The sequence below is a fragment of the Cervus elaphus genome, chromosome 24 (genome assembly GCF_910594005.1).
Source record: "Cervus elaphus chromosome 24, mCerEla1.1, whole genome shotgun sequence".
NCBI lineage: Eukaryota > Metazoa > Chordata > Mammalia > Artiodactyla > Cervidae > Cervus > Cervus elaphus.
The window spans coordinates 41,684,318-41,699,264 of record NC_057838.1 but is presented as its reverse complement, the minus strand read 5'-3'; the positions used below and the strand labels follow the sequence as shown (position 1 = coordinate 41,699,264).

Below are 14,947 nucleotides of genomic sequence, written 5' to 3'. Positions count from 1 at the left end.
GCCAAAGTCTCAGCACCTTACCCGGGATCTTACAAAGTTGCAACAACAAAAAAGGAGGGGGGAGGAAAGGGGGAGGGGTGGGATCGGGATAAGATCGCAGTCGCAAGGTTTGGAGTTACAACTGTTTATTTAGTCCTTATTCTAACAGGGGGCGGGAGCTGCGCTGCAATGGGGGGCGATGGGGGGGGCGGTGCAGGCAGCGATTTCTTAGCAAACACTTGTGGGGGGGGGGGGGGCATGAGACTTTGTTTCTGGGCGCGAAGCTCCCTTGCGCCCGCGTGTGTCACCGCCAATCTCCAGGGACCAAGGTGGAACTCACAACAGGTGGGGAGGGGGACTAGCCTAGGGCCAAAAAGGAGAAGGAATCAAAGTTTCCAAGCGCAGCAGCGTCTGGGAAGGAGGGGGGCGGAAGGCGGGGGCGAGGGGAGGCGGAGGCAGTGAATGACCGCGACCCCGCGGCAACTGGCAAACCCCTCGGCTCCCGGCACCGCCACCTCGGTCCCCACCCGAGGCGCACGGCCGCCCGGCTCGCGGGCTGGCTCAGCTGAATCCTCTTTGCCGGGCACGAATGGAGCGCCGGGAGCTCGGGAAGAAGGCGGCGCGCAGACGAGGAACAGAGAGCCATCGGCTGCCGGGACACCGCCAAAGGGACGCGGCAACTCGCGCACGTCTCAGGACAAATCGAAGCTTGGGAAATCCCCTCCACCCCCGTTCTTAAGAGGGGAGTACACCCAGAAAGTGCATGTGATGGAGTGGAGAGGAATCCGCGCGCGGCGACTACCCGCAGCGCACCCTGCTCCCACTCTCACTCGCGGAGCTGGCCACGGCAGTCGCGGATCCCTGGCAGGGAGGCTGAGTTCGCTGGGCCGAGCGCGTGAGGGGTACGTGTCTAGCTGAAGGTGCGCGGGTATGTGTTTGAGTTTTCTGGGCTCCGGGGTGCGACAGAGGAGTGCCCCCGCCATCGAGGTCGGGACATGGCGTGCGTAGCACTAGAGACGTCCCCAGCCGCGGGGCCTAGGGCGCGGACGTCCCCAGTCATTCCGCTGAGGCCCGCGGAGCAGCCCCAGGGCACAGAGGGGAAACACTAGCAGTTGAGCGAAGGGGAAAAGTTTGCTCCAAGTCCAAACTTTGGGCTCAAGAAGCACCCAGCAGCGCGCCCCCCTCCCGCCGTGGACCTGACCCCGGGCCCTGCGCCCCGCCGGCAGCTACTCGGCAGGCACCCCAACAACGGACACCAAAGTTACGCCAGGCCGCCTGGGCTTATCGATTTCTCTCCCCACAGCGACTGCAGAACAACGCGTGAAGGGGCCAAGGGGAAGGCGAGATTGCCTCCTCGCTGCTGCCTTCGCCACCCCACCCCCCATTTGACTTATGGAAATACACCCGAGAGCAGTGCCCCAGGAAACCCCTCCACCCCCGAGGCGACTCGCAGCCCCCACCCACCCCAGAGCCTGGCCCTGACCCTGGGAAGAGAGAGGCTGCCTCTGGGGAGGGCTGGGGGAGATGCACGTGGAGCCGGGAGATGAAAAGTAGATTTTTTTTTCTTTTTTCTTTTCTTTTTCTTTTCTTTCTTTTTTTTTTGGTTGTTGTTGTTGTTGTTGTTTAAAGTGGTCGGAGACAAGGCAGGAGGCGGCTTGGGAAAAGTGGAGCAGAAATGGAAAAATACAAACTCACCCGCTGCAAATGGTCTCTCGGTGCAAACTAAGGTGTTTTCGGGCCTTTCCCCGAGCGCGCCCACTCCCGCCCTCGCGCGCACCCCCGCAAACACACTCACTTGGTCACACACGCACGCGCGCGCGCACATATACACACACACACAGACACACGCACACACACGCACTCCCGGGCGAGGGCCGGGCCGCGCGAGTACAGCATGAAACCGCCACACAATAAATAACAATAGATTCCTCCGCTCCGGACTAGCTTCCCCGAGCCCAGCCAGCGCCAGTGGCGGCGGCGGCCGCAGAGGCGCGGACGGCGTCGGGCCGGGGGCTTTCCCCAGCCTGCTCCCACCCCTGGCATCCAGCCTGGGCCCCTTCTCCACCTCACGCGCCCACAAACCACCCCCGGGCTTGAGCCTGCTCACCCTCCTTCCCCAAGCCACTTAGGCGCTGGTGCCCGCCCCCACCCCCGGAACAAATAAATAAATAAGGCGCGCGCGAGGCCAACACGTCGCGGAGGGAGATGTTGTTATTTTTTGCTGTTGTGCGTCCCTGACGTCACATCCACCTGCTGGGTAAACAACAAGGCTTGCAGCAAAAAAAAAAAAAAAAAAATCGCAGTTGCCAAAGCAGGCCTGGGGGAGGTGGGAATTGGGGGCAAAGGGAACAGGGAGGTGGGAGTGAGGGGCGTCCAGGCTGGATGGGGGAAAGGGAGGCAGAGCCTGCAGACCCGAGAGAGGAGGGCCACGCCAGAGCAGTCCCTGGCAAAAGAGGAATCAGGCAAGAAAGACCTGGAAAACAAGGGGCATGGGGGAGGGGGATTCCTCAGAAGAGGGGGGAAGGGGGCCCATTCAGACACTGGGGGGAAAAAAACGAGAGGAAAAGTGTTAGCAACTAGGGACGAAGATGGTAACGCGATGGCTATTTGCTTGGTTTCTGAGCTAAAAATACAGAAGGAAGAGGAGAGGATAGACAGGGATGTGAGTTTCCTCCAGTTAAAAGTGAAAGTGTTTTGCCATCAGTGACAGTTGAAGGAGGGGGAGGGGGGTGGTGTTTTCAACCCCCTTTCTCCTTCTCTCCCGTCCTCCCTCGGTCTCTCCTCTTTCTTTCTGTACTTTGTCCAATGAAAGAAGGCGAGTTCGGAAGGTGAAAGTTCAGCAGAAGGACAAACCCCTGTTTGCAAGAAAGAGAAACCAGCCAGCGAGGGGTTTTTCCCCCTGTATTTCTGAAGCAGGAGAGTGTAATGTGGGACGCTTCCCGGTCCTTGTCAGAGTCACTGCAGGAATGTGTAGTTAGATCCACTTAAGGCGAAAGTGGCTGCGTTGGGAGCTGTGTTCTTGCCACGGTTTCTCTTAGGAAAACGCCCAAGGGGCTAGAATGTCAATCAGTTGTTTAACACAAATTACCTTCTCTCCCAGAGATCAGTCACATGTAAAAAGCTTTGTCCAATTCTTTGAAAAGGTGAGACTCTTTTTCTTTTTGTTGCTTTGAAGTTTGGTGGAATTTAGAAATTTGAAGGAGTAAATTAGGAGCTTGGGTTAAATATTTTGAAATATACATGTACAAAACAAAAGACACAAGCATTTCTTTCACTATCATCAATACAAATAGAGAAGGAACATGACTTTCTGTTTCCACAGTGACTTGGAAAGATACATGGCTATATGGTTTGTTATTGTTTTTAACAGAAATAATTTTTTCAGACTCTTAACCCCAGATGCTAACATACCAGCATTTTCAGCTACTGGTTGGGTGGTATAGCAGGATAACTCTTTATGAGAATATATTGACAGCCGTCCTGTGGATTCCTACAAAGTACTTGGGAGGTGAGGAGACAATGGGGAAGGGGGGAAAACCTGGTGGGGAGCATAAGTACTATCCCTCTGGTCTTTAGCCTGGCGCAGTTGTACATAACCAATATTCTGAAAAAGAGTTATTATCAATTTTTTGGATACTGTCTTTATACAGATATTTTTAAACACTCATTTACTGAAGAATTCTAAATCTCGATTTCAATAACAGCATAAGACTACCATTTTAAAATTGTATCTGTTTGGCAAGTAAAAAAAAAAAAAGCATTCACTCATGCAACAGAATAAAGCCAGAGACAGGGAGACCACGCTAAGGTAATTACAACACAGTAGAATTCTTGTTGAATGCATGCTGTGTAAGATTCTAGGCTACCCAGGCAAAACCATCCATCAGATCTTTAGAGTAGAATTGAGATAAAGAAAATGTGTTTGAGTTCCTGCAGCACTTCCTAGCTTCCTAGAGTCTAGAGTTGTGTTCTTTGACTCAAGACATTAAGACATGGCACACCTACTATGTTCTAGACCATATAGTAGGCACTGAGGGATGCAAAAATAAATAAAATTTCTGCCCTTGAGGAGCTCACAGTCTACATCTGTCAGTAACAACATCTAATATTTATTGAATCCTTACCATGAACTAGACAATTATATAAAAGCTTTGTCTTATCAGTTAACACTATGAACAACTCTTTACCACCCATTACTATCACTGGAAATTCCATATGCTGAATTCACACGGAAGTAAATGGAAATCTACAAAGTAGCCAGTCTATGGAGGGTTGTTGGCTTGGGGGTGTGATGCTGTTTTTCATTTCTACAGTGTTTATACCAGATATAACATGTTATGGTATATGTTGGGTTGCAAAATTATAACTCAGGGGAATAGCAATTTATCTCAATGTGACAAATTTATTCATCATCTCTAAAGAACAGTTCATGCTCTGATCTTGTTTTCAGGTCAGATAATGAGTTTTTTTCAAAAAAATTATTAGCACTGCCATACTAAAGAAGATGTTTAGGTTGCCACAGATCTTATTCTCCATTTTAAGTTTCTTACATTCGCTTGAAAGTGGGGGCCAAAATCAGGCTGGCAACAAGTTTTGCAGACAAAAGGAAATCCTGGCTGTAAATCCCATGATATATTGTACCCAATTTTGTAATAATACTGTCTAATGTGCTGCCGTATTAAAGACTTCCATGCCCATTTGGCTTACATTAGAGGGAAACTTAACTGCAGTTTAACATATAGTTCATTTTCAACACTGTCACGTTACATTCATAAGGAGCACATTTTAATTTCTTTATCAGTAATCAACTAGAAGTTTCTTTTTGTTAAATTAAAGCAAGAAGGGTTTTTAAATAAAGGGCATGGGGGTAGGACGCCACCTTTTGGTGGTAAAACAAATAGAAATTCCTTTTTAAAACAGATGTTCCTGACATAATTTCATTTTTAATTATACTAAGGCAAAGGTGCTTGTCCTCATTTTGTTATATTTTAAGTAACAGGAAAAAATTGTAAATTTAAAATCAGCAAACTATAGTTAATTGCGGCCAAAATTTCCCCAGCGGCATCAGAACATTTGAGTGCCTTATCGCATACTGTTCATTATATGTAACACTGACTTTGTTCTGCAAATACTGTGTCAATGAATATATGCACATTTTTAGGGAACAGAAACTTCTGTGGACATCAACCAGTTAATGAGATACCTGAATCTCTTTTAAGTTTAGAATTAAACAGAAACTTTAAAATCACCTAATTCAGTGTTTCTTTAACTACACTCACCATCTTCCTAATTTTCACCATATCTACATAATAGTTCTTGAATAACTAATATACTGCACTCACTGAAGTACAGTTATTATAACTATACTAAATATTTTTCTGTAAAGCAACCAACTTTTATTTTTCTATTACTACATTAAGTGGGAAATCATATTTCCCAGTCTCCATAAATTAAAAACAATCACAGTAAAGACAAATTTGCTGATCTTTCTTTATTAGAAAGAGAAGTCAAAAAAACTAAAATTAAAAAAAAAATAAACAGAAAAGTGACAAGTCCTGGAAAATGTTAATGAGTGTCAACAGAGAATAGTTTTCTTTTTGTTGCTGTTGATGTTGTTTGAACAACCAGAAAGAATTGAAAGTGACTGCCAAAGAAGTTTACTTCTCAGTATGTGATTCAATGTTATCTAATGCCATCCCAGTGATAAGACTCCTACACTCTGAGAAATAGGCATAACCAAGTATGTATATCAAATTACAGATTAGCAAGCTGAAACCCAGGGAGGTGACATTGCCCTCCAAGGCCAAATAATCGGTGAGTGGCTAAACAAGGATTAGAATCCAGATGTCCTGGCTCCTTTTGTATTCCCATCTCATACTCTTCACTTTACCAAAGAGATGTGCCACCCCTCTTTGGAAATCACTTAACCTTCTCACAAATAGCCAACCCACATAGCCATTTATAAACAGGACAGCAACTGAGGCCAGAGAGTCAAAGTCAAGATCCCCCGCTTACCTTCTCCCTCTCCCCTACCCTAGGTGTGGCAGACATCCAGGTACCAGTAAACACCGTGAAGAAAGGAGGGAAGGGGGGAAAGGGACAAGAAAAGGGACATGGGGAAAGGGGAAAGGTTAGTAAAAGTGTTCAGAATACTCTAAATGAAGGCTTCTACTCCTAAGTTTCCTTCCAAGAAGAGAAAAATGGCTAATGAAAATCACATGTTTCACAGCAAGTGGCAAAAGAAGTGTGTTCTCTATGTTGTGATGTGGCTCTGTGTCCATACCAAAAACCAACAGAGGATCTCCGTTTTTAAAGTATGGTTTTAAAAGTACGGGAAGTATTTGGAACCAAAAAAAAGTTTAAAAATAAAGTACGGTTGGCACTCAGTACCCACTGGTTCTGTATCCACCTATTCAACCCACGGGTTAGTGGGTGCTGCCGGTTGAATCTGGGAATGCAGAACCAACCGCTAGGGAGGATGTACTGCAAGGGACTTGAGCCCCCACCTACTTGGGTATCTGAGCAAGGTCCTGGAACCAGTCTCCTCAGATACTGAGGGACCCCTTTATACAACACGATCAGGCATTCTGAAACAAACCACATTTGATAACTGAATGGCTTGAAAAGCTAGTCAAGCAATGGTAAAAGATCCCAGCTTTCAAAGGGGCTTCCCCAACGCCAAAACTTGTTAAGAGGCTCAGCATTCAAACTAGAGACTATAGTGCATTTTCTGAGGTTTTAATCACAGAGAGGGGCTTTAGTTACAGAGATTGCATTTCCTGTTTTCTTTTAAGGGTATAGTTCAGTAAATGTAAATAAACATGGTCTGTAAATATTTTTATTTTTATTTTTTTAAATTGGTGCTTGTGAAAGAAGTTGTTGATATGCACAATGAAGTATTTGGCCAAGTACCTCCACTCCAAAAAGCTGTTCTGATCCCTTAAGCTGTGAACATTCAGAGTGCAACATGTTGATAATCTGGAGATTCTTAAAGGGAGTATGAGCAGCTTGATCCTACCTGCCACAGGTACAAGAACAATCTACAGCCTTGCTCTGCAAAATGAGATGTGCTGGCCTGCAGCATGGGCAATGCACCTGGCAATGTGTTGAAAAGGCAGAATTAGGGACTTCCCTGGTGGTCCAGCAGCTAAGACTCCATGCTCCCAATGCAGGGGACCCAGGTTCAATCCCTGGTGAGGGAACTACATCCCACATGTCACAACTAAAGATCCCCATGCTGCAACTAAGACCTGGTGCAGCCAAATAAGTACATAAATGTTTTTGTTTTTAAGAAGGCAGAATCACAGCCCAGTCCCTAGACCTACTGAACCAACATCTGCATGTTAACAAAGCTGGCCAGGTACTTCTCACACTAAAGCTTGAGAAACACAAATCTGCACTGCACATGGCCTCTTACAAAACAGGCACCATCTCAACAACTTTAACACCTTCAACTATTTGACAGATAGTTCTGTAAGCTGTCCGCCGAACCTGGTTCTCCAAGCTAGCATCTTTTGTAAACTTTGTCGGGTTCTTGTGTTTCAACCATTTGCAAAGTTAAGCCAGTAAATCACCTATGTAAACCATGATTAACTCCTCTGACATTAATAGCAGGATGACTTCTCTCTTCTGTTACCCCCAGAGAGACTGCTAATTGCCCTCCAATTGTTTACCTTTGTATTGTTTTATGAGTGCTCAGAGAAAGATGGAAGATATTCCCTACCAGGCCAGAAACAAATGCCAGACAGGTTTTGGGAAGGCTGAACACATGCTATGACTACATCTTGTTAGTAGAAGGGCTTTGCTTTCTTGGTTTTGTTTTCTTTTTTATGGAAAGGATGACGCCTCCATAATTACAGGTGTTGCTGTTCAAAACCCAGAATATTTTCCAAAGCACTGAGGGGGCCACACCTCCAGTGGCCCATGAGCCATCCTGGTTGGATTCTCTTTCCACTTCTCTACAATTTTTAAAGATACATGCAAGCACCACTAGATTCACATTAAGTACAATGAGAGGAGGGGGGACCCTATGCAAGTATGTTTACTTCTGAATAAACATGAAGGAATCATAGGCAAATCTCACAGCTGATAGTTAATTTGTATCTGTGAAGTTCTCAGACTGTAGTCACCTATTCCTAACAACAGGTTACTTTTGTAAACCTCCCCCCACAGACACACACACAAAAAAAATTAAAACTGTTGTTTTTATACTATCCTAAGGCAGTATAATTAAGTCTCTGAGTAATTGTGTACCTGAATTCAAAATAAGATTTCACACGTAAAGCAAAATTCTGATTATAATCTCTGAGAAGTGTCTTGGCTTATATTTAGAATCCACAAGTGCCAGCTCAGTGTTACAAAGGGCATTGTTCTGTAAGACTAGAGACAAACTCTATTTGTATGAGAAGGAAAATGAAGCAGGTCTACCCATCTTCAGGAACCAGAGAGGTGTGCTCAGTCGTGTCCGACCCTGCGGCCCCGTTGACTGTAGCCTGCCAGGCTCCTCTGTCCAAGGGGATTCTCCAAGGTAAGAATACTGAAGTGGGTTGCCATGCCCTCTTCCAGGGGGTCTTCCCAACCCAGGGATCGAATCCAGGTCTCCCACATTGCAGGCGGATTCTTTACCATCTAAGCCACCAGCGAAGCCGGTGAATACCGGAAAGGGTAGCCTATCCCTTCTCCAGGGGATATTCCCAACACAGGAATCAAACCAGGGTCTTGAGCTGCAAATTATAGAATTTTTTAGAAGGGACTGAAGGATATTAAACATGGGGATATGCTGATCTTTCTGTTACGTTAAACTTGAGATTTGGGGGGTTTCTTTTAGTAGTATCTATAAAATCGTTATCAGCTGAAGTTTCCTTTCTCCCCTCAGGATGTTCATGAGCCACTGTTGACATTAAAAAGCCTTATAAAGATAAAAATCTGGTATCCTCAAGTTGAATATGAATCCTATGGTAATGAATTAGAATTAAAAAATACGTGCATATAGTAATATAAAACATAAACACATATATTTACAGATAAATAAACACAGAAATAAATCTATATATGTGAAGTCCTGAAGTACAAGTGTTAGTCACTCAGTCGAGTCTGACTCTTGGCAACCCCATGGACTGTAGCCCGCCAGGCTTCGCTGTCCATGGACTTCTCCAGCCAACAATACTGGGGTGGATAGCCATTCCCTTCTACCGGGGATCCTCCTGACCCAGGGATCGAATCCAGGTACCCTGCATTGCAGGCTGACTACTTACCATCTGAGCCAGGTGGCCCAGTTAGTATGCATACATATATTTCCGAGCTGTATCCACTGACAAAAGGCAAGAAGTAGTGATATCCCAATAGCAATGAGCACACCCAGTACTCAGATCTTCGTTTTTAAATACCTTTCTTCAATAAAACCTCTTTCCCTGATAGCTCAGTTGGTAAAGAATCTGCCTGCAATGTAGATTCCTGGGTGGGAAAGATCTGCTGGAGAAGGGATAGGCTACCCACTCCAGTATTCTTGGGCTTCCCTTGTGTTCAGCTGGTAAAGAATCCACCAGCAATGCAGGAGATCTGGGTTCAATCCCTGTGTTGGGAAGATCCCCTGGAGAAGCGAAAGGCTACCCACTCCAGTATTCTGGCCTGGAGAATTCCATGGACTGTATTGTCCGTGGGGCTGCAGAGTCGGACACGACTGAGCGACTTTCACTTTCACTCCAATAAAACCAATCAGAACTCCCTGGACAGCTAGTCAATTCCAGTGATGGAGTAGAGAAAATACAAGATAAGCCTGGAACACCATGTAGTACCAGAAATTGCTATAAGAAGCACTTAAAAAAATAATGGCATGGAGTGGAGAGACACTGAAAAGCCACAGGAGCCAATCTTGAAGAGCTCCCCAATACCCAAAATTGAGACACTGGGAGCAAGAAAAGAAATAACAATGGTAATAGATTACAACCCGAAGAATGAAACAAATACACATGAATCCATACTGACAGATGTGGGTGCATGCTAAGTCACTCAGTCGTGTCCAGCTCTTTGCAACCCTGTGGACTGTCACCACCAGACTCCTCTGTCCACGGGACCCTCCAGGCAAGAATACTGAAGTGGGTTGCCGTGCCCTCCTCCAGGGCATCTTCCCCACCTAGAGATCAAATCCAGGTCTCTTATGTCTCCTGCCTTGGCAGGCAGGTTCTTTACCACTAGTGCCAACTGGGAAGCCCATACTGACAGACATATACACAAAATTACACACACATATATGCATGTAGATGTAAATATGTGTGTTTATTATCTATATACATAAATAAATGGGAAAGTGATAACTCTTCCTTACAGAAGATCGGTGGGGCCCAGCAATTGATGTCTTACATTTTAAGTGGTGATGCTAATACCATGACCTAGAGAACTCTACCAGACAAATTACTGAAGTGGGTTGAGTGTAATTAGGGAGGCGTGGGGACTGTGGCAATTTGAGCACACACGTCTCAATTGAAAGGGACAGAGGCTGATTGCTGTCTCCTTAAAAGCGAGCTCAGGGCAGAAAGCGCTTCTGCATTTTCGAGAGACAAAGAAGTCCAGATCTTTCCCCAAATTGTCCTCAGTTTTAAAATCTTAGGTAGGCCAATCAAAGCACAGCTTCAGGGAGCATCAAGGGCACAGGCCGCGCCTAAGTGACTCCCATTGTTGGGAAAACTGGGCCACCATGTCAGTCCAGAATGACAGGGCTTGCTCCTTAAGTGAGCAGAGTGGAAATAAACCGAGAAGGAAGGAAACCTGCAGAGTACTTTTCCTTACTCTTAAATTTCTTCCCAAGTATTAACTAGTCACTTCAAACATTCTGGTTGGGAAAGTTGGTTTGCAATCTGAATGATTCCTGCATGTGTCAGCAGAAGTCACATTTTCAAAACATCAAACCATCACATGTAATTATTTGGAAGGTGCTCTATTTAGGATTCTTTGTTACTCTCCAGAAAAGTGAGTTCAAAATTTTTACTAGGATGTTTTGTTCAAGGAGTCTAGTGCCAGGGGAACTTCTGTATTACTATTATCATTAATATTCTCCTCCATTTTTATCACTCTCCCTCTGCTGTCATGAAGAAAGCCATGGCAGAAAGTCCAACTGATTTTTGTCTTCTCTTGTGCATCTACCCTCGTCTACTCTTTCTGCTCCCACCAGCCCAAAGCCACATATATTAGAGCCTCTTCCCTCATGGAAGATGCCATCTCCCCCATGAAGACATGCAATAAATAAAAACAAGGTGGTGAGATATATACCTTAAAAGCAGCTTGAAAAGCAGAGGACTGAGCAGGGAGCATCTAGAAGGATAATGGAAAAAAAAGAGTGGGTTGCCCATGTATCTCACTAAGTAGGTAAGACTTCTGTCTGTGGAGCTGGGAGGGTGGATTCTCCTTACAGGTAAAAATTCAGCAGTGGCAAAGGTACAGAATCTGCAACATCCATGACAGTGGTTCTCAAACTGCTGAGCATGGAAATCATCTGCAGATGTTAAAAGAAAAATATGGAGGCCAACTCCCAATGGAGGCATTGGGATTTAATTGACCTGGAGTATGATCTGGGGGTGAGGAGTTTTAAAAGCTTCCCAGTGAGTCTAATATGCAGCAGTGTTTGGGAATTCCTGACCTGGGCTTCCCTGACGGCTCAAGCGGTAACAAATCCACCTGCAATGCAGATGTGGGTTCAATCCTTGGGTCGGGAAGATCTCCTGGAGAAGGAAATGGCAACCTACTCCAGTATTCTTGCCTGGGAAATCCATGGACATAGGGTAACAAAGAGTCAAACACAACTGAGCACGCTCACACACATACCCTGAGAGTGAGTCTCAGAGGACAAGAGTCAGACAGCCCTGCTAGCCTAGAGATGTGAGGACCACAATCGCCCAATACACTCTTAACTGTCACTGTGGCCAGCATCCTACAGAAAGGAAATCAATTGATTACACTAACTCCCCCCAAAAGGGCTACAATACTATGGTCTTCAGACCCTGTACATCAGAATCACCTTGGTGTGGTTAATACAAGGATGAAGGGGGTGGGTGGGAGGTTAATACAAGGATTCCCAGAGCCCACTTCAAACCAGCTAAAGCAGAGTGCTGGTGAGAGGCTGTGGAAATAGACCTTTTTAGAAGTTGACCACCTGGCTATGATATGCCGTGAGGTTTGGAATCCTTCCATGGGGATTTCCAATGGTAGTATACCTATCATGAGTTCTGTTTCCATTTTAAAGGGGAACCATTAAAGAGGGCAACATATAAAACAGAGAAACAAATACGGACATCATAGCCTTATGAAAGATTCCTAGAAGTCATTGAGTGTAACTCCCTTGTTTTCCACAGGTGATAACAGTCATAGAAAGGTCAGCTGAGATGTCTCAGAGGTCAGGAGGGTAAGGTCTTGGTTTCTGGCGAAGTCCTGGGCATGAGACACAGCTGGCTGGAAAATCCCAGTGCCGGGCCCACCAGCGTGTCACTTTGGGGCAGGTTCCCAAGCAACCCACCTATGCTACTTAGGGAAACAGCAGTAGAACTGGCATACAGCTTACTGAGTTGCTGAGGATGGTACCAGAGAACACACTCAGCTGGGCACACAGTAGACGCTCAACAAGGCGTTTCCAAGTAGCAGAGCTCACTTAGAGATCCAGGAATCCTGGCTCCTTGTGGGGGGGCCTCTCTAGTTTTCACTGAAAGAATTCTGGGTCTCGGAGCTCTGATGTGGAGGCACATTTGAAGTCTGGATGTTGTCAGTGCCTTTCAAATCATGCCTCTTATGCTGCCTGCCCCACCCACATCTGAAATCAGGTCTGCCTTCAAGGCACTAATTCTGGTGCAAGAATAAAATGGGGATTCTTAAAAGTCAGAACAGGAAAATAGCAACAGGAGAATCGCCTTACCAGGTAAGGACATTCTCATAAAACTGAGTGGGGTTCCTTCAAATCAAAGTTTCACAACTTGGGCACAATTGACTTTGGGGACTAGATAATTCTTTGCTGGGGATGGGGCAGGGAACATTGTATAATGTTTAGTGGCATCCCTGGCCTCTGTCTACTAGATGCCACTGGTACCCACCTACTTCCCAGTCAACACAGCCAAAAATGTCTCCAGACTTGGCCCAATGTCCCCTGGGAGGCAAAATTGCACTCTGATGAAATATGCTACTCCAGGTAACATCAGGGCAGAGAGGTAGGACTCCCTCTGGGTCACCAACTTGCCCTGCCACTGCCATTTAAATGACAACTTCCCCCACAAGGAAAAGCAGAAATCAATCTCATTTCTATGGGTAACTGAGTAACCAAATCATTTTCTTTTCAAAATAGAGGGGCTCAAGATGAGGCTGTCTGTCGAACAGAGCCCCAGGCAGGCTCCACAGCCTTGCTTAGTCACCACCAACCTCTTTATCAGTTCAGTTGCTCAGTTGTGTCTGACTGTTTCTGACACCATGGACTGCAACACACCAGGCTTCCCTGTCCATCACCAACTCCCAGAGCTTGCTCAAACTCATGTCCATGGAGTCAGTAATGCCACCCAACCATCACATTCTCTGTCATCCCTTTCTCCTGCCTTCAATCTTCCCCAGCATCAGGGACTTCTCCCATGTGTCAGTTCTTCGCATCAGGTGGCCAAAATAATGGAGCTTCAGCTTCCAATGAATATTCAGGACTGATTTCCTTTAGAATGGACTGGTTTGATCTCCTTGTAGTCCAAGGGACTCTCGAGAGTCTTCTCCAACACCCAGTTCAAAAGCACCAATTCTTCAGTGCTCAGCTTTCTCTATAGTCTAATTCTCACATCTGTACATGACTACTAGAAAAACTGTAACTTTGACTACATGGACCTTTGTCAGCAAAGTAATGTCTCTGCTTTTTAATATGCTGTCTAGGTTGGTCATAGTTTTTCTTTCAAGGAGCAAGCGTCTTAATTTCATGGCTGCAGTCACCATCTGCAGTGATTTAGGAGCCCAAGAAAATAAAGTCTCTCACTGTTTCCATTGTTTCCCCATCTATTTGCCATGAAGTGATGGGACTGGATGCCAAGATCTTCATTTTTTAGATATTGAGTTTTAAGCCAGCTTTTTCACTCTCCTCTTTTACTTTCATCAAGAGGTTCTTTAGTTCTTCTTCACTTTCTGCCTTAAGTGTGGTGTCATCTGCATATCTGAGTTTATTGCTATTTCTCACAGCAGTCTTGATTCCAGCTTGTGCTTCATCCAGCTGGGCATTTCACATGCTCTGCCTATAAGTTAAATAATCAGGGTGAAAATATACACCTTGATATACTCCTTTCCCAACTTGGAACCAGTCCGTTGTTCCATGTCCAGTTCTCACTGTTGCTTCTTGGCCTGCATAGAGACTTCTCAGGAGGCAGGTAAGGTGGTCTGGTATTCCCATCTCTTGAAGAATTTTCCACAGTTTGTTGTCATCCATACAAAGGCTTTAGCATAGTCAATGAAGCAGAAGTAGATGTTTTTCTGGAATTCTCTTGCTTTTTCTATGATCCAATGGATGTTGGCAATTTGATCTCTGGTTACTCTGCCTTTTCTAAATCCAGTTTAGACATCTGGAAGTTCTCAGTTCATGTACTGTTGAAGTCTAGCTTGCAGTATTTTGAGCATTACTCTGCTAGCATGTGAAATGAGTGCAAATGTGTGGTACTTTGAACATCCTTTGGCATTGCCTTTCTTTGGGATTGGAATGAAAACTGACCTTTTCCAGTCCTGTGGTCATTGCTGGGTTTTCCAAATTTGCTAGCATATTGAGTGCAGCACTTTCACAGCATCATCTTTTAGGATTTGACATAGTTCAGCTGGAATTCCATCACCTCCACTAGCTTTGTTCGTAGTGATGCTTCCTAAGGCCCACTTGACTTCACACTCCAGGATCTCTGGCTCTAGGTGAGTGATCACACCACTGTGGTTGTCTGCGTCATAAAGATCTTTTTTGTATAGTCCTTCTGTGTATTCTTGT

The 14,947-nt window shown here is 45.5% G+C and overlaps 2 protein-coding genes across 9 annotated transcripts in view; one reads left to right on the top strand and one right to left on the bottom strand.

The window, feature by feature from the left end:
• The window catches only part of FOXP1 (forkhead box P1), a 611,760-nt gene extending 609,947 nt beyond the window's left edge, over window positions 1-1,813 (bottom strand). For all 6 annotated transcript variants that reach the window (XM_043886570.1, XM_043886571.1, XM_043886572.1 and 3 more), the window contains exon 1: window positions 1,675-1,813. The gene's annotated coding sequence lies outside the window, so the exon portion shown is untranslated. The remainder of the gene's footprint in view (window positions 1-1,674) is intronic.
• The window catches only part of LOC122683057 (collagen alpha-1(III) chain-like), a 51,056-nt gene continuing 36,507 nt past the window's right edge, over window positions 399-14,947 (top strand). Inside the window, exons 1-2 of one of the 3 annotated variants that reach the window (XM_043886582.1) lie at window positions 399-881; window positions 1,609-2,175. In XM_043886582.1, the coding sequence (XP_043742517.1) occupies window positions 442-881; window positions 1,609-1,705 (537 nt within the window). In that variant the 5' untranslated portion in view covers window positions 399-441 and the 3' untranslated portion in view covers window positions 1,706-2,175. Of the gene's footprint in view, window positions 882-1,282; window positions 2,176-14,947 lie in introns of those variants that run through there. The other 2 variants (XM_043886581.1, XM_043886583.1) reach the window with 2 other exon arrangements.